Source organism: Neopelma chrysocephalum, unplaced genomic scaffold, assembly GCF_003984885.1.
Source record: "Neopelma chrysocephalum unplaced genomic scaffold, ASM398488v2 Primary Assembly neopelma1_26, whole genome shotgun sequence".
In the NCBI taxonomy this organism is placed as follows: Eukaryota; Metazoa; Chordata; class Aves; order Passeriformes; family Pipridae; genus Neopelma; species Neopelma chrysocephalum.
In genome coordinates, this window is record NW_020897695.1 from 12084991 (window position 1) to 12108948 (window position 23958).

The following is a 23958-nucleotide window of genomic DNA, read 5'->3' on the forward strand; positions in this document are numbered from 1 at the left end:
CCCTGGATTTTGTCATCCTCCTTCCAAAGTGTCCTCGCCCATGAGGTGGAAATCAGTCGCATGGATGGAAGTGCGAGTACGGCCATCTCCCCACCCTCTTTTTGTCCCTTCAGCATCCATGCCTCTGTCACTGGCCTGTAGACTGAGCGATCACTCTTGTATTTCCTTGGCACAGGTGTGCGAGGCATTTCTGCCCAGCCAAGGTGGTGGGGGCGGGTGTTCCCTCATCCCCTCTGGGGAGCTGGGACAAGTTCCCAGGCCTGGAGCCTATGTGGTGCTGCAGGCAATCGTCTGCCCAGGGGAGATAAAAGCCAGAACCAGCCTTCTGTCTGGGCACCTTTTCTGTGGGAGCAATCTTTGGAGATATATTCAATATTGGAGGTTGTATCTTAATTTCGATGCTGGGCTCCTGAAAGAGGATGACAGTGCTTTTACACGGGAAGGAAAGCACCTAGCCCCAGTGTGAATGATGGGCTGCCTGGGAGAGGTAAAGGCAAGAAAGACCTTTCTGTCTTGGAAACTTTTGTGTGGGAGCAATCGTTGGACTTATACAATATTGGAGGTTATATGCAAAAGTCTGCTGTGAGATCCTGAAAGGGCATGACTGCTTTAACATGGGACGGAGAGCACCTTGCCCCGATGCATCGGGGCAGACCACGGTCTGCACAGGGGAAGTCTCCTGGCAGGTGGTGGGGAGGCAAAAGCAGGAGGAGTCAGGGCGCTGAGGGCGGTGCCGTGGGTGCCGGTGGGGCGGGAGGAAGGATGCCCGTTTCCCGGCGGACCCGTCAGCTGACGCCGCCGTTTCCTGGCCGTGCCCGCCATGCTGCGGCTCCTGCTCCCGCTGGCCGCCCTGGCCGCGCTCCTCCGGGCGGCGGTGAGTCTCTCCTCGCCTCCCCCTCCTCAAAGCGCACCTGGGGCCGTGGGGGGCGGCTCCGAGGGGCGCGGGGGGCCGGCGTGGCTGAGGGCTGGCAGGGGCTTCCTCCCGCCCTTGGTCCGTTTTTAATTAAACCATGAGCGATTTGGGGCTCGTGGGCGGCGAGCAGGGCGCGGGTGCCGGGATTGTGCTGCGCCGAGGGGGAGGTCCCGCGGCAGGGGCAAGGAAGGGTCCGTGCCCTTCTCCCGAGCAGGCCTTGTGGAGCTGGGGAAGGGCTGGCGGCGGCGCCCTCCGGGGGGGATGGCCGGGGTCGTGTCCGGCCCGGAATGGTGGTGCCAGCTGTCCTCCGGCCAGCGCCGGGGCTCCCTGCGCTCCCGGGAGTCGTGGAGTGCAGGGCCTCGCCGAGCAGCCAAGGGCGGTGCGGGAACCGGTGCCGATCCCATGGGAAAACTCGCTCGTCCTGTGGTGTGTGATAGGAGGGAAAGGAGTTTTTCCTGTTCTGCATCGACTCTGTAGTAGGCTCTTTTTCCCATACCACTGCCCTAGGACAAGTCTTTGGTCTTGACAGTCTTGTGGCTCATGCCTTGAGTTTGAGGCAGTGTGTCGCTATGAGCTTGGTAGATGGTGCAGTTGAATCGTGCACAGGTGGTTAAAGTTGTATGAAAAGCAGCACAGCCTCAAGTGAGACCTCTATGAAATGGGTGACAGTAAATGTGTGGGGGGGTTATGGCTGAGCCTTCCAAAATTCTGAAGGTTGGTGGGTAAGAGGAGTGGAGAACCAATACTCACCAAATTTGGTAGTATTAGCACTCCTGGGGGATTTAATAGATTAGTTTAAAACAGATTAAATACTGTAAAAATATATAGTGAGTTTCAAGAATTTGCTGCCATGTGAGGTTGTAGAAGCAGACAGTGTTTACTGGATTAAAAAAATTGGATTTGCTGAATTTAAATATATCAGGTTCATAAACAACATCCAGAAATGACTAGGCAAGGATTTGCTTTCAAACATCCCTAGTGTAGCAGCTTTATCAGCTGGAGGAGTATGAGGGAGCAGACCACAGACAGTGGCCAGGGTCCTGTAATTTCTTTAAACAGCATTTCTTGTTGCTGTTGTCCAGACAGAATATTGCCTGGTGTCTAGAGGACCTATGGACTTGAATCAGTAGATTAGTAGGGCATTTTTTATGCTCTTATCCTTCCTAGCTTTGTTTGTTTTCTATAGAGGCCTGTGTGTAAAATAGCAGTTTTTTAATATGAGAGCTTGAGGAACTGAGGTTGGCAGACTCAATTTTTCTTATCAGCCCACATTTCCCTGACACAAGCAATGAGGGAAGGGATCCTTTTAAAACTTGGTCTAGTCTTCAAAATAGAGCAGGGTCCTCTTATCATAGAGCTGCTAATGTTCTGTTAAATTAGTTTGGGAAGGTATATGCTACAAATAAGCAACCTGGCAAACTGCGGTTTTGAGACTGAGCTCAGGCTCACTGCTGAGCCCTCCAAGGCTGCTTTTGTGTCCTAGTTCTGAGATATTTTTGGCTGTAATGATTGCTTTTTCTCTAGTTAAGTGTGGACTGAGAGACAGGAAGTGTATTGAAAATAAGCATATGCCACTGCATGACTGTTATGTCAGACATGATCTCTATTGTATATTATAAAAGACCATCCAAACTTTTTTCATCTACAATTAAAATGAAACAGTAGGTTTGTTTTAAGTAGAAATATGCATTAGTAGAAACACTGTGACTCTGAGCAAAATACAGAGCAAACCAGGGAATTCTGGTGCAATTCAGACGTAGTTTATCCTTGTTTGTTTTCAGTCTGTGAGCAGATATGTGGTAGACTCTGCTCCCTTCTAAAGGAGCAGAGTGTGTGATGTTTTGATTCCTTTTCAACTAATCCCTATTAGACCAGGATATGCTGAAATAGGCATTGAGACTTGGAAACTGTACCTGTAGTGGAAGTGATCTGGAAGCGAGTAGCAAAACACAATGTTTCACTGATCCTGCTGATTTTCAGGGCTTTGGAGAAGGCAAGGATATCTGCTGATACGTCATCTGCAGTTTCTGGGACCACAGTTGCATCTGTTAGCTGTTCCAGTGAGGATTTCACTGCTGCTGTAGCATATGTTAGTAGAACCTCTTACATCTGGTAAGAATGAGGTAGGGTGATGCCTGCTTTTCGGATGGAGCCAACTGCTTGGGAAGAAGAACAGAAAACACATGTTAAATTAATATCAGAAACAACTTAGTCCCAGAACATGTATGAAATTTCCAAATACTATAATGATTGTTTCCAGGACTCATTGCATCCCTGTTGTGATCTATTGCCATCTACTATAAGGAAGTCTTAATGACAAAAGAGCATATTAAAAAAAAGAAAAGGGTGGGGGAGGAATCATAGAGGGCTGCAGGCAGGGAGCTTGGACGGGAGCTGCCAGAATCCAGTCTTTTCTGTTGTCTGATTTATTCCACATCAGGACATCTCCTCTGTGTCTTTATAACAGTGATTCTGCATGACCCATCATCTTGGGTAGTATGTAGAGTAACAATCCTTTATTGCAGTCTGGGAAAAAGGGAATGTGTGTAATATTTTAAAACGGCTGATACTGGTTCCTGGTTGCAGGCTTTGTTGACCCCTTCATAACCACATTATTGCCTACTGGAGACTTCTGCAGAACAGAAGGGAACAGTCAGGAAGCAAAGATGATCTCCTTCAAGCAACTGCCCCTTGAAGCAAAGGCTGCAGTGGCTGCAGGAATGGTTTTCTTCTCTATGATGCTGTCGCGGAGTTATCTGGCAGAAAAACTCGATCTCAGGATGCGGCACTGGGTTCTAAGGCTGCAGATGGCACTATTTGCCAATACACTCATGCTGATGGGATCTCTTCATGTTTGGAGAAGCACAGTCACCATGTTCACCAGGTCTTCAGCTGCCAGCTCCCTCTGTTTCATGCTGTGGAAAATAGCTGTGTTCATGTTTCTAGCTTTGGCTCATTCAAGCTTCTTTACGTTGCTATTTCTTGTTGCAGAAGAGCCCTATTTCTTTTCTTTAGCTGCCTACACTTGCCTTGGGGCCTATATCATTCTCATCTTCTTCCTCTTCACTCTAGGCTCTGTAGAGCAGGCTTACAAGTTCTTGGTGGGGAGAGGCACTAAGGCAGGCACTGTCAACAAGAACAGAACAGCAATGAAACCAGTTTTGGCAGTCATGCTGACTCTCGTGCTGACTGTTGTCGGGCTGTTAAATGCTTCCCAGCCTCCTACTGTGAATTCAGTGGAGATTCCAGTTCACAAGCTGCCCTCAACAATGACTAACCTGAAAGTGGTGTTGCTTTCAGATATCCATCTGGGGCCTACTGTTGGGAAGACCAAGCTTGCCATGATAGTGAGAATGGTTAAAGCTTTAAAACCAGATATCACGGTGATCGTTGGGGACCTGACTGACGCTGAGGCAGAGATCATACGACCTGCTGTTGAGCCTCTCGGAGAACTTGATTCCCCTTTTGGGACGTACTTTGTCACAGGAAACCATGAGTACTACACATCAGATGTTAGCAACTGGTTTGAGCTGTTAAAATCATTTAACATTCAGCCACTGCATAATGAGAACGTGAAGATTGTTTCGCCAAAGAGCACTGATGACTGGTTCTGCCTGGCTGGCGTGGATGATATTGAAGCAGATGTATTACGCTACTCGGGACATGGCATGGATTTGAAAAAAGCTCTCAGAGGTTGTAGCAGTGAGCATGCAATAGTGCTATTAGCTCATCAGCCAATTGCTGCAAAGTGGGCCCTTCAGGAGAGACCAGACATAAATTTAATTCTCTCTGGCCATACTCACGGAGGGCAGATTTTCCCTCTAAATGCTGGAGCTTATCTTCTGAATCCATTCTTTGTTGGCTTGTACAAAGTTGGGCAGAACACCTTTGTCTATGTCAGCCCAGGGACGATGTACTTTGGAATACCCATGAGGCTGGGCAGCAGAGCTGAAATAACGGAGATAATCCTACGTTCTGCTTGAATTCTCCATTTGACAGACTTCTGCCATTCTTTTTTTGGTCAGTATATTGGCTCTTCTGCTGTGAAAGCAAGTCATTTTTCAGGGAAGCCAGAGAAGATGTGTTGGGCTGAACTTCAGCAGGTTCTGTTAAGTTTGAGCAGAAAACACTGAACTGTATCTTGGGTCTATGAAAGAAATTTGGGGCATGTTAAAATACTGAAGAAGTTAGTTCTTTGAGTTCACTGTCACTGAGATTCTGCATTGAAAGCTAATCCTGATGTCATGGAGATAATGTGTGTCCTGTGCATGTGTAGTAATATCTGTTTCTTGCACCTACTTCATGTTCCAATGTTTGCTATCTATCAGGCAGCTGCCTTATCCAATCTCAGGCAGACAAAGTTCTGATCTCATGCAGTGAAATCACTCGTGCATGTTTTGCAGAAGGGACTACAAAGTGCTCACTGAGTATGCAAAATCTAGAAGTCTTATGCTAGAAATGTTATGGGAAGGGAATAGTTGAGGGTTTTTTTTTTAATTGAGGCTGGATATCTGTATCCTTCTAGCTGTCTGCAACATGCACGAGGGCTTCCAGTCTGTGCTTACTAGTACAGTAAGTTGCCAGCCATCAGTTCCTGAAATCCAGTTTTTTCCAGTTAAAAAATTGGTGGACCGACATCAAAGGATGAAAGTAGCAGTCATTCTCAGGCATTTCCCCAGAATAGCTGGGCATCTAGTAATTACTTACTGAAAATAGCTCTAATAAAAGCAAATGAGAAAGAAGTTTCAAAATTAATTTCTGTTGCTGTCTGAGCATGCAGTACCTCCTGATGTAGAGCACAAAATCCGAAGCTGAAATACTAAGTGTCTTCATTCTATGTTTTTTTTTCTTTCTACCTAATTTCTGCTCTGTCATTTTTCTCTTGCAAGAGTAAGGAGATGCTATTTGAAAATAATGCAAATAGGTTAATGCTTGATCTTTGTTTAAAGGCTTTAATATCTCAAGTAAATTGTGCCCTTTTTCAAGGAGACTAAACTCTGCAGTGGGTGACTTTCCTTAAGAGCACTTGCGTATCGTTATCCAGGATGTCTGTAGCCACAGGGCTTCCCTTGCTCTGCCTTTCTACCCACCAGCACCTGGGTTCCTCTCAGGCAGACCCATGGGGCAGAAGAGAGCAGTTTTTATGTGGGAGACTGAGGATGGCAAGACCAGAACTGAGGGGTTCAGTCTTTTCCTGCCTTCCTGTGTGAACCTGAAGCACACGACCATACACACTTCTGTTTTGTTCTTCAGCTTCCATTCTCGTTTTGAAGGAGGTGTATTTGAAAAGTGCTATAAGCTTTGTAAAGTTGAGTTTTTCTCTAAGTTAATAAATTTTGAAGTTTCACTTCATCCGCTTCCTTCAGCCCTCCCCCAGGCAGAGTTTCTAACTGCTAGGCTGGTTTTGTATCCTGTTCCTATGTACAAACATCTTGCCTTTTTACTCAGGAATATTGAGAAATACTGTAAATGTATCATGAAGGTCAGTGGAATTGTTGGAGAAGTCAGTGCTCTTTTAGTCTGAAAACTGAACACCTGACCAGTCAAGCTCTCTACTTGCCAGACTAGATAACTTCTGTTTCCTGACACCTATAATTTTGTGAACTTTTTTTTTATGCTCATGAGATGATACCTGCTTAAGTATCCTGAAGTTTCTGTGTATAATTTAATGCTGCCCACTATCTATGTGGGCAGTGAGTGCTACCACTTTGCAGTCGGTGGCATAGTGTCAAATGGTCTTAGGCAGTGAGAATTTTGATAGCCTGTAACCCTCTGTTTACTTACCGACATGCCTTCAGTTAAAAGCTTTTCACTTGTTGCACTGAGTGCTTTACCGTGTAAAGAACACTAATTGTTAAGCAAGTTTCCTTAACAGGAGGCATTTGTCGGACTGATTTTAGATGGTGTCAGTTTCTCAGTGAGTTGCTAGTATTACTTTTTCTTTTTTTTTTTCTTTACCCTTTTTATTCTTCTCTTCATTCTGTCCAAATGTGTGCAAAAACCTAGCTGAAGAGGTCCTTCCATCCCAGGATTTCTTAATTACTTTGCATGTGCCTCTCTTGGAAGATTGTTATATGTCCTTTCAGAAGCCAATATGCATCCTTTTAGGAGTGGTCATATTGTCATTGCATAACTTTATTGAGTTCTCCTACTGTAATTTAGTTCTTGTTCAATTTGTTTTCTATAAGTCTCTCCCTCTGAAAGCTTGTTTGCTTGATGATTACTTATTACTTAACATGTTTTCTTTCTGTGCCAAAACATTTCAAAGCCTTTTCTTATTTTGCTTCTTAAATATGAATGGAAAGTATCTTCGATCAACTTTCTTTTTTATAAAAGCAATTAGCCATTTCTAAAATCTAATAGAGTAATATCTAACTGTCCTTCAAGGTTCTTCCCATACATTTTCCGATTTGACTTGAACGTCCACAATGTAGACCCATGTTCAGTATTCCAGATGAAGAAAAATTGCTGTGCTGCTTATTTTTGTAATTTTTTTTGATTTTTTTTTTTAAATTTTGTGTGTGTGTGGAATGTATTTGATCTGGAGAACTTAACTAAATGAATATGTATTTCTTTCTATAAAAGGCCAGTTCATTGAGGGGTGGGAGGGGAGGTAATTACTGTCAGAATTAATAGCAGAATAGATTAGTATCATCACTTTGTGAGAGTTATATTTATTATATAATTACTATAGAATGGATTAAAAATATGTAAAATGTGATATAACAAATGCTTTAAATGTTGGGATTTAATAAAATTTTATTCTTATATCAAGAAATATGCCTCTAATGACCTCTTATTTTGTACCAGTATATATTGAGCAGTTCATGCTGAATAGTTTTAACATACTCATTCTATTTACTAACAAAAAGCTACCGACAATAAACCTGACTAGTTTTGGAAAATCTTGCACCCACACTGCTAAGCAAGCCATGGTGAAAAGTGGGAAAGGTAAGGCCACTATTAAATTTTCCTGAAGCATGTTAGGAGAAAAAGGTGCAGGCTGAAGAGATGAGGATGTGATGCAGAGAAAAGGACTGCTGCAAGGAAAGAGAAGGGTTACTAAGAGAATTTTTTGGAAGGAGCAGAAGTGGTTTGTGGTTCTCAGTTTTGGTACTTAAGCTTTGGGGTAGAGGAAGGGCTGTTTTGTGTTTGAATGGTCTAGATAGGAGAGGCCAGAAACCTTCACAGGTGGAGAGGTTTGTTGAGGATTTGTATTCACATCTGCTTGCTTTCCAAATAAGAAAAAACCCCTACTCTGTAAATTTGGAGAATGAGAGATTCTAGCCACTGTTAAATAAATTTGTGTGTTGAAGATATGTATTTTTTTTATATCAGGAGACATACACATTATAAAATGACAAAATAGTATTAAGATTGCAAAATAAATTCTTCCTTTGTTTAAGAAAGGACAAATTCTTTAGTTCTTCCCTTTTTGATGTGAGTATGCTCTGAGCAAGTAAGATGCACCATTGCCTCTAAGGGTCTGAATTTTCAGCTGGCACTGATGTGATTTGCTATGAATGAGCTGGCATCCCAAACAGTGCTGTTAGGGTGTGTCTGTTGAATCTGCTCGCCAGATCAGCAGACCCCGTACCCCATCTAGGGAGATAGAGTGGGAATGAATTCCCTGCATATTCACAACCATGAGTATGCAATATTGACAGAGCTAGACAAAAATTCATGACAAGAGCTGTCTTGTTTTCATTGCAAGCCCTGGGTCATGAATTGACAATAAAATACTGTTGAGTAATTGATCATGAGTGGAAATCTGTTTGCAATGGGTGATGAATGAGGTAAATTGGAAGTACTCTGGAATCTTCCTCCCTCTCTTCACCCCCGTAATAACACTGTGTCAGGAAGCATATGTGTTGGGAAGGTGACTTACAGCTTTGGAAGCATGACTTCTGAATGGTAACTGGTTCAATGATGACCACTTTCATAATTAATACCTTCTTTTAATTGTTTTATTGCTTTAAGGCATCCTTGGTTCTCTGCCAGAGGTGTCTGTCCCTGGGAGTGTGTAAACAGTTGTTTCAACATTCATCATCTCAACAGTTATCTGCCACAAATGGAACAAGTGTCTTTTCCATAGGCCTCTTGATGTGGTCTAAAGTCTAAATGAGAGGAGTAAAATTCTGTTACAGAGGGAAACCACAGCAATTTTGACTCTCCTTATTTCCAGGGATAGTGGCCTTTTAGTGTGTAATGTGCTTTTATCCCTAATTATGCCTTTGTTTTTTCCTCTTATAGCATTGCAGAACTGCATTGCTGCACCTGGGTTCTGAGTTCCATTTAGTCATGATCATTTGGAACACTCAGCTCTGCATTAGTGCTGTGATTTGTCACAGGGTCTTACAGTAAAAAACATTTGAAGAATGTGAAACATCTGCTTGGTGTTTGTAGGGGAGAATGGTTTTGTTCAGGGGTACACACAGTATGATTTCATCCTAGTGCACCTAGTGCAGCATGCCCAGGAATCAAGATGCAGGTTTTAACTGAAAGATCTGCAAAAAGCCACATACATTTGAATTGAGCAGAAAGTAAGCAGCTGGTACCTATCTTAGCATCCTTTGCAGTGATAGTTTACTTGAGGCCTAACAGCCTGGAGTTACTACAGAATCATAATTTCCTATGGAGAATCCCAGCCTTTGAGTTACAATTCTTCCACAGCAGTTGGTTTGTATTTCTGAGCTCTGTAAGGTCCTAATTTTGTAGAAGCCTAGCATGCCCATACCTTTTTTGAGTCAAGATTTATTTCAACTTTCACGGAACTCTCTGTTAAGTAATCTTAAGAATGGGTCCGTGTTTATGGAATGAGAGTATGAAAAGCTTCTACTGTGCCACACTTGGCAGTCCCTTGCATTTCTGGTGTCCCTGCCAGCTCATTGTTGTATCTTCCCATATCTGTTGTTATATGTTGACCACACTTTCACTTGTTCACTATTGGCAGAATGTTTTGAATTGCTATGTGCATTTAGGACATTTTCCACAACTTTTTTTAGGTTTTCTGCAAAAAATTGCCTCTGTTGCAGCTGCAACACACTGTAGTCTTCCTCATTGAAGTTTGTACTCTTGAAATGTTTGTAGAGAGTCATCTCACTCAGTTGCTCCATTTAATGACAGTCTAGGGATAGGCATGTTTGCTGAGTAATTTCATCCTCAGTTTTTCAGGAGGGTGTGTTTTTATTTTGAACTATATCTGCTAGTTTGTACTTTTGTTCTTTTGTCCTGTGACACACTGCACTGGTTCCTTTTTGCTTTTGTGTTGTGCTAAGGCTCAGGTGGGCTATAGGTATCTAGTCATTCACCATCTGTTATTTTAGGACCATTGTATCTTCTGTTATGGGCAACCCACAGGTGGTTGTATAGGCTGTTCTCTGTGTCTTTCAAGGCAGAAAAAAATTACATTGTGTGTTTGTTTGTTTTGTATACAGAATGTACCCCAGAGGAGTTTTGGGATTGATTATGATTCCAACTGCTTTGTCAAAGATGGGGAGCCTTTCCGTTACATCTCTGGCAGCATTCACTACTCACGAGTGCCCCGGTATTACTGGAAAGACCGCTTGTTGAAGATGAAGATGGCAGGGCTTGATGCCATTCAAACGTGAGTAGCTGATGACTTTCCAAGAGATTTGTAGTCCTGGGAGCTGTATGAGAAGTAGTTAAGTGGAATGCTGCCATTTTTACTTGGTTTATTATTTTTTAAGTAATAGGTGAGAAAGCTCTGGAGAAGTGAAAGGCGGTACAGGATGACCCCTATGAGCGTAAACGGGGGCAATTGGGCAGGTTATAACTAACAGGCAACACCTATTTCACAACCCAGGGTGCAAATGTGACCTGAAATAAATTGTTGGACTGTGAACTTTGGCAGCTACAAAACAGTTGTATGTGCTCTGCCTTTGCCAAGGACATTGTATTCTGTGGTCAAAAGGCAGATCAGGTGAGAGGAGACAATAGCCTATTTAAAGCTCTTTCACCAGGAGCATTTAAATTTAGAAAAATGGTTGGGAACTAGGTGTTCTTGTTAAAAAAAAAAAAGTTTGAAAGCTTTCATTTTTGTGTGAATACCAAACGCTTAGTCCATCTTTCTTGTCTTTCCTACTTATTGCAACAGGTGAGACACTGATTAAAAAAAAATAAGAAGCTTAGTCTTATTTTGGCCAAAGCTTTCTTGACAAGAGGAGCGGTAGAAAAGTGTAAGGCACAGTCTTTTCAAGCAAGGGTTGTAATTCCCAAACAGGTTTGTTTTTCTTTCTTAAATCATTGCAAGGCTTAGAGCTTCTCTTTGAAGCTGCCTGCTTTTGTGCTATGGACTGCCAGACAGTGTTGGTTCTGGCAGTGCAGAGCCTGTAGGCCAGGACACTTTGCTCAGTGGGAGCGTTGCACCACCTCTCCTTCCCTACCCTTGAAATCGGTATTTTTGTTAGACCTGCAAGTTCCCTTGTACACTTGGGGATGTGATTAGTCAGGGTTAGTATGTGAAGAAAATACAGCAGGGAAAGAAAAGAAGTTGTGTTTTTCCAAATTTAGGATTCTCTATTATTTTTGTGTGTGATCTTCTCTGTCTTGAGATGATGCAGTGACTGGTGAGTGGGTTTTGGGGTGTTTTTTGTTGTTTTCCATTAAAGCAAGCAAGCTCTGTCTTCACTCACATTATGTAAGAGAATGGGATTAAGTAACACACTTGCTCAGGACAGGGTTTCTAGAATTGCCCATGTAATTATTTTTTGCTGCAGTAAGAGTTATCTAAAGTGGACCTGAAAATTAATACCTTTTGTTGTTTGGCTTGAAGGTCAGCCTGGGTCCAGATAGTGGCTCTGTGACTCCTGCGATCCATAGTGTCTCATACTTCCCTTATGTCTCTGATTAATTTTCCTCCTCCTCCCAACACCCATTTTCAGTTTTTAAAAACAGTCCCTTCCTTTTTTTTTGTTTGAAATTGCCTGTTCATGTCTCTGCTGTGTCACAGGCCTTTTGAGATAGAAATATTTTCTTTCCTCTTCACCCTATCACTGTTGTCTAATGGCAAAATTGCTGCAGGGTTGGTTTGGTTTCTTCCCTGTTGCTTTCCCCCTCCTCCTTTATAATCTCCCACTAAAAACATGTTTTTTTTCTTATTTCTTTTCCTTTTTTTTTCCTTGTTGAAATCTCTGCTTTACTGTTTTGCATTAGCATCCTTCTGCTGTGCAAGAAGGAGTGGAGATTGTCTTGTTCTGCTGGTGCCAACTGTTGGTCTTGGGAGGGCTGAGTTGTGTCTCTTTTGGCACAGAAGGTGCTGTGCAGCTGGCAAGTGGTTATTGGACCTGTGGCTTTAGGTGTTGCTGGATGACAAATGACAGATAACAGTTTTATTACAACCTCCATTTTTTTTTTGTAAGAGCAGATTGAGATTCTTGAACTTTCTCCCCCGTTATTGCTTTTACCTTTGGATTTTTTTCTACTGTGGTGAAAGATAAAGTCCTAAATGTGTACCTTAGAAGCAGAAATGACCCCAGTGCCTTGCGTTTTCTACAGGAATGAAATCCATGCATTTTTCCATTTGATACCAATCTCTCTCTCTTTCTCTCTTGATGCTAAAAAACCACCTCACCCACGAAAAACCCCTTTGTTTTTCTTAGAAGTTTGCCAATAATCAAGCCTTACTGCTCTTTATTATTTGAGATAAAGCAATAAATGTTCATTATCCCAAACAAATCTGCTGTGATTTTGTGGTTTTGTTAAAAAATGAAAATCAGTGTACGTGATTATTTAGTTGTGTTTTTGTTTTCTCTTCTTCTACATACTCTTTCCTGGATCAGTAATGCTGTTAGCAAGCGATTGTGAAGTCATTCTGGAATGGGCAGCAGCACTGCTAGACTTTCTGGTAGAATGTGGTAGTTGGACTCCCAATCTTGAGGCCACCTCTGAAGATTGTGATTTTGCAGCTTGGGGTTTTTCCCATGAGATAGGAAACAGTCTTGCTATAATTTGAAATATGGGAGCCTTCCTTGTTCTTATCAAGGTGTTCCCAGTAAGGCTTACCACTTCAAGGGAGACAGAATCCTTTTATTATAGGGTTGTTCTTGTAAATACCTTGTGGTCAAAGCCAGCCAGACCTGTTCTCCTTCCTATTCTCTGCAGCTTCTTTTCCAAAAGACTCACTATGCCTTGATGCATCATTCGGCTCCTGACTGAGTCAGCAACTCACCCTGGACTCTGGAATAGGTGAAGGCAGTAAATGTGTATAACTGCCTGCACCAGGTAGCATCTTAAGCAATAACAGAACATGAGAAAACAGGTGACAGAAAGCTTGATCTTACATTAAAGCTTAAAATATCAAGGCCTACACCTGCTAAATAGCAGGTTGAAATTTAATGTTGTGGTTGGTGTGACGTCCCAGAAAATAATGGAAAAGGACACTGAGGAGCTCTACTCCCCACCTCAGCAGGCAGCACACAAAAGTGTCTGGTCACTTGAGGGTAATTCCGTGTTTTCAGTTCCTGAACAGTGTCTGTCAACTGTAAATGTGTGCTGTCAAAGACATCTGGGAAGGACTGAAAGTTAGGGTTTTGTTTGGTTGGTTTTTTGGGTTTTTTTTTGCATGGAGGAGGTAAGCAATTAACCACTAGATGGAGGTAAATATATACAGGATTTACAGATGGGTTATGAAGCTTCCTGGAAGAATCCACAGTTACCTTTATGGGCTCATAGAAGGTTAAAGTATGTTGAGCATTTTCTTTGTTGGCTCCATTTGTTGACTAATGAGTGGAAAACTGTAAACCTGTAGAAACTCCTTCTAAGAAAGAGCTGCTGTTTGTCTCTTAAAATTACTTAAAAACAATTTACTGTTTTTAAATACTCATATATGTGTAATTTAACTAGCTATAATATGTATATGTATAATATGCTGCTCATTTCTGAAAGTAGTACAAGTTACTTAATTTTACACTATTAAAAAACCCCACCCTGATATTACAGAGAGAATTATTTTGTACATTAAGGTAGTTAAAGTATGGGGTTTTGCCTGTTGAGAGCTCTGTAATAGGAGAGGAAAACTGTGACTTCTGAAAAGGAGAAGATTATAGGATAAAGCTTAGAAATTGTGTGTAAATGGAAAGTAAATGCTATTACTCAAATGCCACCTTTCGGGTTTGAAAAAGGGATGTGGCTTTCCTATATAAATTCATTATTCTGTAAGTAAAGCAATACAGCATTAACCACTGACTGTAAATTTGTACAATGATATATAAGACTTATACTCATTAATGATAACAATTTCAAAGTAAAATGATTTGAGGCCATTGCTAGCTGTAGAAAATATTGGGGGATTAAAGTATCTTAATAACAATGTTTAGACCAGTGTTTATAATACGTTTATATCATGATTCATTCTGTAAAAAAACACTTCACCTAAATTTTTTTCTGAATTTTCTTCCCTCCTTCTCCACTAGAATCTGCTTTTTTTCCAGCCTTGTGGTGAAGCATGGGACATAAATGAACACTGTTTCTGGAAGAATTTTTCTACCTTCTTCCATCTTGGAAGAAGAGCTGGAGAAACCCTTCAGTCCTCACCTCAGATACTATTAAGCGTATTTAAACCTTGAGACTTGTTTCTAGAACAAGTTCATAAAACTCTCCAATGAGTATATTTTCATAACTAACAGATGACAAGGTGTAGTTAAATTGTAGCTAGAATGCTTTTCTCATATTAACCTCTAATTTACTTACCAGTGATAAATAGCTGTTTTGGTAGACTAAAAAGAAAATAGTATAAATGGTTGCTGTCTCTCTATAGTCGTATTTTAGGCAGTGAGAAACTGTTATGAAGTTAATACCTAGTCATCTTTATTTAGCTCAAACAGGTGCGGTGCTCTTATAGAAGCATTTTTCAGTGAAAGAATTCCTACATCTGCCTCCCTGATGTACAGGAACAGACAAAACTTTGCCTCTTACTGCAGTGTCATGTTGGTGATTCATAGTCAGATGGTACTTCTCAGTGGAACTTGCAGACCCTTTTCCTATTAATACCACTTCTGTATGTCTTCTTTCTCATTTTGTATTTTTTTACTTTTTCTATGCAAGAGAGAATTGAAAAGGGATAACTCTTAATTCCTTGTTGATTTCAGACCATGTTGCTCATTAGTTAAGAGCACTCAGAATCCTCGTCATGTTCACTCATCAATTTGCAAGTGCTCCCCATTTGCAATCATGCAGATGTCAGTGAAAGCTTTGGATATAGTTAGACCTACCAAAGAGACTTGTGATACTCCTCCAAATAACCCATTGCTTTCCCAGCATATTATGGGTTGTTGTTTTGTTGTTAATTTTCATTCTATGTTGTTATCCCAGTTATGCTCTTCTTTTTTTTCTTGCTTGCTTATAGGGACGTGGTACAGCAAAGTACCAAAAGCTTTGTTAAGTCAAGAGATGATTTTTTTTCTTTTAATCCTTTAGGCAAATTTTCCGAAGAACAAATAGATTTAGGTTTATTTGTCCTTGACAAATCCTTAGTCACATATATATAAAACTTAAAAGAATTCTGCATTTCTAAGCAATAGTTTTGAAAACAACAGAGCTGTTACAGCTTAGAGCAAGGTATAATTATACTGCAGTGGTAGCCTGGGTGATGGTATGTGGAACACGGAAAGTAAGTACAGTACGATACTCTGGTATTGTCTTTTTTTAGGTAGGTTGAGCATTGGTTTGTCTTAAATAGTTTCCTACTTTATCCACTTTGACCTTAAATGTCAGCAATCAGCTTGCTCCTCTGCTTGAAAATTAGACAAAGTGCACAAAGCTACATTAACGTCACATGTATTTTCACATGATTCACGTATTTATTAAATGCACATTTAGTTTGTTTTACAAGTGAGTTATTCATGTGCTTCAGAAACAATTAGAGCATGTTGACAAAGAAATAAAATATACCACATAGAGGGGAAAATCTGCATTATGATGCCTGAGTGCGTTGCTTTGACTCCATCCTGGCATATGACTTTTAAGCTTCATCATCTCAAACAGAAGCTTAATATTGTACTCTTTCAAGTTTTGGCATTTGAAAGGGTATAATATTAACTAAGGTTGAAATATTATAATTTTTTGTATTTGATGTGCTTGTTTGTCTGTGTATGGCCATTTCAGTAGTGTACTTATTTGAGGGTTCCTATTTTTCCTATTGAAAGCACTGGTTTATGCACTTTCTTTCCCTCTTGGGTAGTTTTTACAAAATTAACTGTGCAACATATAAACAAATACAGACAGTAAGACAGTGTTACCTTTGCTTGACTGAACACAGTTTTGATTTTAGAAATTTTTCTCAAATTTATTCTTTCTAGAACAGTGGCAACAATTCTCCTAAAAGGATTACAAACCCATGTGCAAAACAGTAAATGCACAGGGAATGAGTTTTCCCATTGCCTTGAATCCTTGCTCAGGCTGTACTCATCCCTGATTTTAATGTCTGTCTGTGCTATGACAGCCACTTAGTACTATGCCAAGCCAAAACACTCATGGTTGTCAAGAGGTTTTCCAGCAGGGACCTTAAGCTACAACACCATGCATGGTAGTTGGTAGATTACATGTTTCTTTGTTGTCTTGCAGCCAAGTGCTTTTTTTTTATTTGTGTGAGATGTTCAGTGCTGAGGTTGCCATTTCTTAAGTCCTGGAAGTAGGAGAGAGGGTTCTTTCAAATGGTGATCTGCTTGTTTGGCAGCTTTATTACTTAGTTGAAATGAAGTTTTACTTTGTCCAGGCTCTTGGGCACCTGAACATACTCCAGCTTGACCATTCTTCCCACTGTTGTTTTCCAGAACTTGCTTTGCTCCTGGTCAATGAAAACTTTTAGGACCAAGATGCAGTATTGTTTGAGACTTAGACGTTTTTTAAGTTTTTTGTAGAACATGGCAGCAGCATGGACCTGTCAGCCTAGTTGGTGTTTTCTGTGCGGTCTGGGTGTTTCATTCACAAAGGGTCATGCACTGTTTTGGTTTCTGGCCTCCTCCTTTGTGAGTGGTTTACAGTATTCATCTCCTCATCAACCTCCCACCACGATATAGCTGGCACCTGACTTGCTAACTTCAAAACTATTAACTACTTAAATTTTGCAACAGACATCATGGTTTCAAAACAGCACTACCAAAACCTGTTCTTGCATTGATATGAACTCCTGGAGACATACTGCAAAGTACTAAACCTAATTTCAGTATTAATTCCAATGCCTTCTGCCATATGAAGTAGCTCACAGAAGGAAGGTTGTCTTGTCTTTTACTGACCTTAAGGACCAGTTCAGCATTACAGATCTCCGGGGTGTGTAGTGCAAATAGTTGTTACTCTGAATTCTGGTTAGTCTCAGTGTCCTAATGGAAGGTGACTTTCTCTCTTAATAGGTATGTCCCATGGAACTACCATGAAACCCGGATGGGCGTATATGATTTTTTTGGTGACAAAGATCTGGAGTATTTCCTGCAGCTTGCTAATGAAATTGGATTGCTTGTTATCCTGAGAGCTGGACCTTACATCTGTGCAGAATGGGACATGGTATACAGCCTTTTGTGAGAGTTAGCTCATTTCTAGGGTAAATCTAATGCAAGTATTTCTGTCTTGAAGTAGAGAAACATACTTGGTGTATCCCTTGGACGAGAGTCTTGCTTTAGTATAATTAAATCCATGCATCTTAAGTGACTTCTTACAATACAAGCTTCCTCAGTATTTGTTTTTTCATTAGTAATTACTACTTTCTTGTAGAAAATCAGTCTTCATGTCTCACTGTATATTTTGATAAAAGACTAAATTCTTCTTAGATTTCCTAAAAATGTTTACTGAAGTGTTTCCCTTTCTTTTCACAGGGAGGTCTTCCTGCATGGCTGTTGGAGAAGAAATCTATTGTTCTCAGGTCTTCTGATGAAGGTAGAGACATGAAAAAGGTTATGAAAAATACACCTTGGCAGCAAGGCGACTTGCTGTTTGAGGCCATTAGTAGATAACTCCTATTTCAGCTTTGTGAGTAAAATTTTTCAGTACTTTTACCTAAGAGTGTGCATTCAAGAAGTATACAGAATGAACAAAGTAGGGTAGAAAGTATCCGAGGTATTGACAAGTTGGTGCCAAGAGGGAAATCATTGTCACCATTGAGGAAAAGACGGTAGCTTCAGCTTTGAGATCCTTGGTTTTGTCATGGCCAACTGGCCATTCATCGTGGGGATCCTTTCTGGCTGGTCACTGTCCACATAATTCCAGAACTAGTTACAGCATTCTCAGGTGCTGCCTGGTCATGGACCAGTTACAGAGGGATGAAATGAGACAAGAGATTAATGTGTTTATTCAGTTTTGCTCATTGTGGGTTAAATTATCTATTTTAAAAATAGCACACCTAGCAATGTTTGAATTCTTTTCCTGTTGAAACGTGTGAGACATGATGAAGTCCCTTTGGTGATTTTTCAAGTTCATCAGTATGTAAGTGTTTTATTTTTTAGTAAACTGTACTGGATGCTGACATTTATGAACAAGTATAAGAACACATCTGTTCAAGTATAAGAGCAATCTGTTCGTTAAGTGCCATTCATACTTTGTGTAATTAGAACCATGGTAAAAACTATCCATAGGTAAACAAAAATAAATAAAACAAAAATAAAACCCCCGAAATTTAGGTGAAATGTTTATGCTTTGTGTATCACAGATTACCTGGCAGCAGTAGAGAAATGGATGAGTGTCCTTTTGCCAAAGATGAGGCCTTACCTCTATCAAAACGGAGGTCCAATCATCATGGTGCAGGTAACTTTCTGGAAATCAGATGACTCCTAGCAGCATGAATGTTTATACCACTCTTTCAGACACTCCATGGGTCTTGGGTAGTGGTGTCACAGATATTCCTTACCAATTTCAGGTAGCTGAAAGTTTCTGATGCAATACCTTATCCTAAAGAACTGAATGCACTGTTTCCAGAATTCAGAGAGAGCTCATCTACTCTGTTGAAGTTGTTTCTCACAACCATAGAAAGCAATAGAGGGAACTTGTGTAGCTTTTTAGATCTGATATTCATGCCAATTCTCACGTAAAGCCAAAATACATTACAAATGCCTGAAACAATTTGACAGGGAAAACCTGCAGATAGAAGAAAAAGCAGTATGGAGTAAACCTAAACCTCATGACAAAAACTACCTGAAAACTTAGGCCTTTTAGTTCTTAGCACCTAATTTAAGTTGTAAATGTTTCCAGACACAGTCTTGTACATTTGTGGTGAGTAGCTTCTCTCTTAAACTCCTTCTAGATGTGCAGGGGTGATTGTTCTATATTCTTAGAATTTGACCATAATGAAAGCGTTATTTCAATTTTTTTTGAACTCCCTGGTTGACACAGGATGGTATAAGAGCCCCTGCTTGTAATATGCCCAAGATCATTTAGTTGAACAGTGTGTTTTGTCTGTTGAGCAGAAGCACTGGGAAAATTATTCTTCAGCAGAAATAAGATGCTTATAACAGGATTTTCAGAAATAACCTTCAGGTCTGCATGGCATTGGAGATCTGGAGCTTGAAATTCCATCTCCTTGGGAAAGGGGCAAGATGTGTACCTTTCAGCAGTAGCAATGTTGTCCTTCTCCCTCAAGTCATTCTGAGTCCATTGCAGGGCTTTGCAGTTCATGAACCCTTTGTAGATGTGAAGTTTTGTTGCAGTTTTGGTCATATCACAACCTGTTCTATGGCTTTATTGTTCTGTTTGGGAAGGTGGTTGTAGATCTCAAATTTTAATAGAGATTGTGTTGTGATCACTGTAGCTAAGTAATAAGGGTAGATACTTCTGGTAGGGGTTGATTTTATAGGAAAATGGCTTAGCTCTGCTCAGTGTAAGATACAGGTGAGGGGAATCGGTGCCTAGAAGTCTTGCCTTCTCTTACTCCTCAGATCTAGAGTTAAAATGACATTTTCAACATTGCTGTCAAAGGAAGAAGAGGGTTGGGTTTGGGCTTTCTGGTTTTGGTATTGGATGCAGACTGAAAGTGGCTATGGCTTTACTGAGTTGCTTTTACTCTGCAGGTAGAGAATGAGTATGGAAGCTACTTCGCTTGCGACTATAACTATCTGCGATTCCTTCTGAACCTCTTTCGCCTGCATCTTGGTGATGAGGTTGTGCTTTTCACAACTGATGGTGCAAGCCAGTTTCACTTGAAATGTGGAGCTCTTCAAGGTCTCTATGCAACAGTGGACTTTGCCCCAGGTTGGAGACTGCTGTTTGATACCAAAAATTCTGGTTTGTGTGTGGTTGTGGCAGGACAAACTGACTTGACTGCTTGACAAACCTGACCACTTTGTTTAAATGGGGTGATAGCTTTTATATGTATTTGATGTACTCTTAAACATACGAGAATCACCCATAAGCACCCAGTTAGAGAGTCTTGCATCTTGAAATCATGAATAAACAATTTACACTGCTCACAGTAAGTATCTCCTAAAAATAAGCAGTAATAGTTGTTGTTGATTCCATATATTTTTAAATATTTTTTTAATAGAGAGTTTTTTTATGTCTTTGAGTTTTTTAATGTCCTCATCTGCCCTAGAATCCAGCTGCTAAAGTACATTTCTTTTTAAGCCAATGATTATTAGAAAAAAAATACTGCTGAAGATTATAATTAAAAGTGTGCACACTGCCACAATTTGGTGTGATATCGGTCTGAAGAATGGCTTAGCAGCAGTAGTGGGATCAGAAAGTACCCCTGTAATTGGAAAGTTAAGGGTTTAAATGTTCATATACTGCATGGACTTGGCAAAATTAGGCTTAAGGCAAAAATAGGCTTAAGGAACAAGAAACAAACTCCAAGATAGATATTTTCTTTTTTTTAATATGTGGCCTGTTCTGTACATTATTCTCTCTACAGCCAAACGTGTGCTTAGCAGGATCTGTTTTCTTATAAATAGAATGAAATTGTGAACTCCTTCATATGTATCATTTATGAGATGGCGAGCTACTCATGGAAGTGTTGTTTCCAGTCACTATGGCTTGAGCCACTAGGAGTGATCAGAAGTGAAATGCCTCTTTAGAGATTGCCTGGCTTCTGTTCTTCCCTGTAGTTTTGGTAATGTAACCCCAGACCTAGACTTTCCAATGATCAAGTAGCAATTCTGACACATCTCAGACTTTTTCGTGCCAGAATGTCATTGCTGAGAAAAGCTGGGTTTTCAAAAGATGTATCTCAAAAGCAAAGGCCTATACACATGCATGCATACATGTATGTATATACTTTAAATAAGTTCTGCAAATGAAACACTGGAATCAAAAGTATTGATTTGTGTGTTTGCTGGAGTAACTTCTCATGATTTTTGCTAGGTTGAAAGGGAGATAAGACACCTATCTCAGTAAAATGAAGGACCCAGAAAGTCACAGATGTAGCAACTCAATTTTATTTCTTTCTGTTTATAGGTGGCAATGTCACGGCAGCATTCTTAGCTCAAAGGAGCAGTGAACCTAAGGGCCCTTTGGTATGTCTTTTCACTTAAATTTCTTGTATAATTTCTAATCTCGAAGTTGTTAATAAGAGTTAATAAGAGTAGACAGCAGTGCATTGATCGGTTTTAGAGACATGTTGACAAAGACGTAATTTCCAAGTCAGTCAGAAAAAGTGAATAGAGGAGCTTCTGTGGGTGTTTGTCAAACCCACATTAACTGCGGTTCGGTGAATACTATTTTAGTCACAAAATGTATTGATTTTCCTTGCTAAGGCAAATGTTTACAAAGCAGCGGAAACGCTAAGTATGATTAGATCAGTTAGTGAGATATGTGTGTAGGTGGAAAATTAAAACAGCAGGTTAGAAGTTGTTTCCTGTTTTCAGCTACCCTAGAGGTTTTAGACAAGCCATAATGGGATGTAAGATCACTGGAAGCCATTTTGACAAAGGGAGAAGGTCCACTGAGGGTACAAGATTATCTCTGTGCTATGAAATTGTTTGTAATATTTATTTTTCATTACATCTGGTCTATGTATGCTATTCTGCACAGACTATGTTTATTTGAATGCCAAGCATCTGAAACATTCATGTTGACAGGTTCCCAGGAAATCCATGTTCATTGGTACTTAAGCATTTATTTTCATAGTGTCCCTATAAAATTATTGAAACGATCCTTTAATTTCTTTGGCCCAGTAGTCTGAAAGTTTGACCAGTCTGCTGAAAAGTACTGATTTAGTATATATTTTGCTGTATTTATAGTAGTTTTAAAATGGCTCAAATGAGTCAAGGTGGCTTTTTTTCCTTCCCTCTCACACTTAGTAACCTTAAATCACATTGCATTCTGTTCTTGTTCCCTCTTCATGTTTTCCCTTCCTCTTTTGCCCTTCCTCCTTTCAGGTTAATTCTGAGTTTTATACTGGATGGTTGGATCACTGGGGGCACCGTCATTCTGTTGTGCCCGCACAAACTATAGCTAAAACACTTAATGAAATCCTGGCACGTGGTGCTAACGTTAACCTGTAAGTGTGTGTTCAGTAGAGGTTAATTTTGGGGGGATTTTTTTTTCCCAGTTCAGCAAAACCTGATTTAAGTGGATGGCTTTTTTTTTTCCTTTTTAGGTACATGTTTATAGGTGGGACTAATTTTGCCTATTGGAACGGTAAGAAATTATTTAAAAGATACTAATGATGTATGAGAACTGTTTATGAATTAGGTAGTAATGTATTCTGTGAAAGAATAAGCTATGCCTACTTTTGCATGAGAATGCGCTAGCTATTTTCTGTCTATTGTCTGCATATTGTACTAAACCCACATAGTATTTGTCTTTGCCAAGGCTACTTCTGCCTCACTCAGTGCTGTGAAACAGTGTTTCTCTTCAGAGTATTTCTGAAGACTGTGTAACAGAGCAATGGGAGCTTACGAGGACATTGTCCTCCATCAGGAACAGTTTCTCTGTGTCAAATCCCGCATATCAAGGCCTGCATTGAATCTGAAAATGTGGCTGAGTCTGACTGTGATCGGAAAGAATTCTCAAAGTTGATGCCTTTGGAAAAAAACAGCTCTTCCACTGCTTCTATGGCTTCTTCTTTTTTCCTCTTGCCTTAGGTGCTAATATGCCCTATATGTCACAGCCCACTAGTTATGACTACGATGCTCCACTGAGCGAAGCAGGAGATCTGACAGAAAAATATTTTGCCTTGAGAGAAGTCATTGGTATGGTGAGTGTCCCCAGGATATTTTTAGAATGGTTCTTTGAAACATGCCTGGTGTACTGCAAACTCTCTTGTTCTTGCTTTGGTATAAGTCACTTCTGAATTTACTGTTTTCTGCAAGTGGTGGAAATGAAGTAGAATAAGACAATGAGTCCAACCTAACTGCTTGTTGTTACAAAAGGGCAAAGATCTTGCACCTCTCTGGCTATGCCTTCTGCCCTGATGGATCCCTCCTTCCTTTTAGAGGAGAGGATACAGGTGTAGCTCTGACACCAAAATGATTGAGCTGTCCTTTCTTAATGTATTTGCTTTCTTTCAGCTGAAGGTCAGTAAGCTGAATCAGTTCCCTCAGTCGGCTGAGAGCCAGTGCTGCCACAAGGGGAGCAGAGGGAGCCAGGAAGGATTTGGCTGGGAGTAGAGGTGGGGGAGGAGTGCACAGAGTTTTTTTCTTGCAGCATCAATCAGCCATTCAGTCAGTTTAGGCTCATGACTCAGTATCAGCCTGAGTTGTCCTACAGCTTAGTATTTGGCTGTCTGTATCCCAAGCTTCACGCTGTGGTTTTGGGCCTCTGTGAGAAGAAGCATGCTTATCCAGCTTGGTTTTGTGATTTCACAAACTGTAGCTAGTGGGTGGGACCAGCTTTGCCTTGCTGTAAAAATGCAGTGTCTCTACAAAATGGAGATTGAAATGAAACATGGAACCTGTGTCCAGATTTTGAATAGCTTTGCATTGGAGGCTGTTTAGATGAGGCTTAAAAACAGACTCCACGTGAATCCCAAGGCTGAGGCTTGTACTAGTCCTGTTACATGCCAGCAACATTCCTATTCACTAGAAGACATTTTTATGCTGGGATTAGATCTCCCAAAATAGTACTTCCCTTTCTCTAGGGTTGAGCATGCCTGTATCTCTGTAAAT

At 40.6% G+C, this 23958-nt stretch overlaps 2 protein-coding genes across 4 annotated transcripts in view; both read left to right on the plus strand.

The window, feature by feature from the left end:
- The first annotated feature begins 764 nt into the window (after positions 1–764).
- The window catches only part of GLB1 (galactosidase beta 1), a 41840-nt gene continuing 18646 nt past the window's right edge, over positions 765–23958 (plus strand). Inside the window, exons 1-10 of the mRNA XM_027675570.1 lie at positions 765–874; positions 10351–10520; positions 17281–17431; positions 17740–17800; positions 18570–18664; positions 19924–20104; positions 21305–21363; positions 22228–22349; positions 22449–22489; positions 22936–23048. Coding sequence (XP_027531371.1) covers positions 821–874; positions 10351–10520; positions 17281–17431; positions 17740–17800; positions 18570–18664; positions 19924–20104; positions 21305–21363; positions 22228–22349; positions 22449–22489; positions 22936–23048 — 1047 coding nt within the window. The 5' untranslated portion in view covers positions 765–820. The remainder of the gene's footprint in view (positions 875–10350; positions 10521–17280; positions 17432–17739; positions 17801–18569; positions 18665–19923; positions 20105–21304; positions 21364–22227; positions 22350–22448; positions 22490–22935; positions 23049–23958) is intronic.
- TMPPE (transmembrane protein with metallophosphoesterase domain) lies at positions 775–7691 on the plus strand. Of its 3 annotated transcripts, none has more exons than XM_027675572.1 (3): positions 775–874; positions 2894–3025; positions 3500–7691. In XM_027675572.1, exons 2-3 carry the CDS (start codon positions 3001–3003, stop codon positions 4894–4896), a joined length of 1422 nt encoding a protein of 473 aa, XP_027531373.1. In that variant the 5' UTR covers positions 775–874; positions 2894–3000; the 3' UTR covers positions 4897–7691. The 3 variants fall into 3 exon arrangements, with proteins under 3 accessions (XP_027531373.1, XP_027531374.1, XP_027531375.1); XM_027675573.1 differs by having other exon boundaries at positions 2894–3002; XM_027675574.1 differs by lacking the exon at positions 2894–3025 and having other exon boundaries at positions 789–874.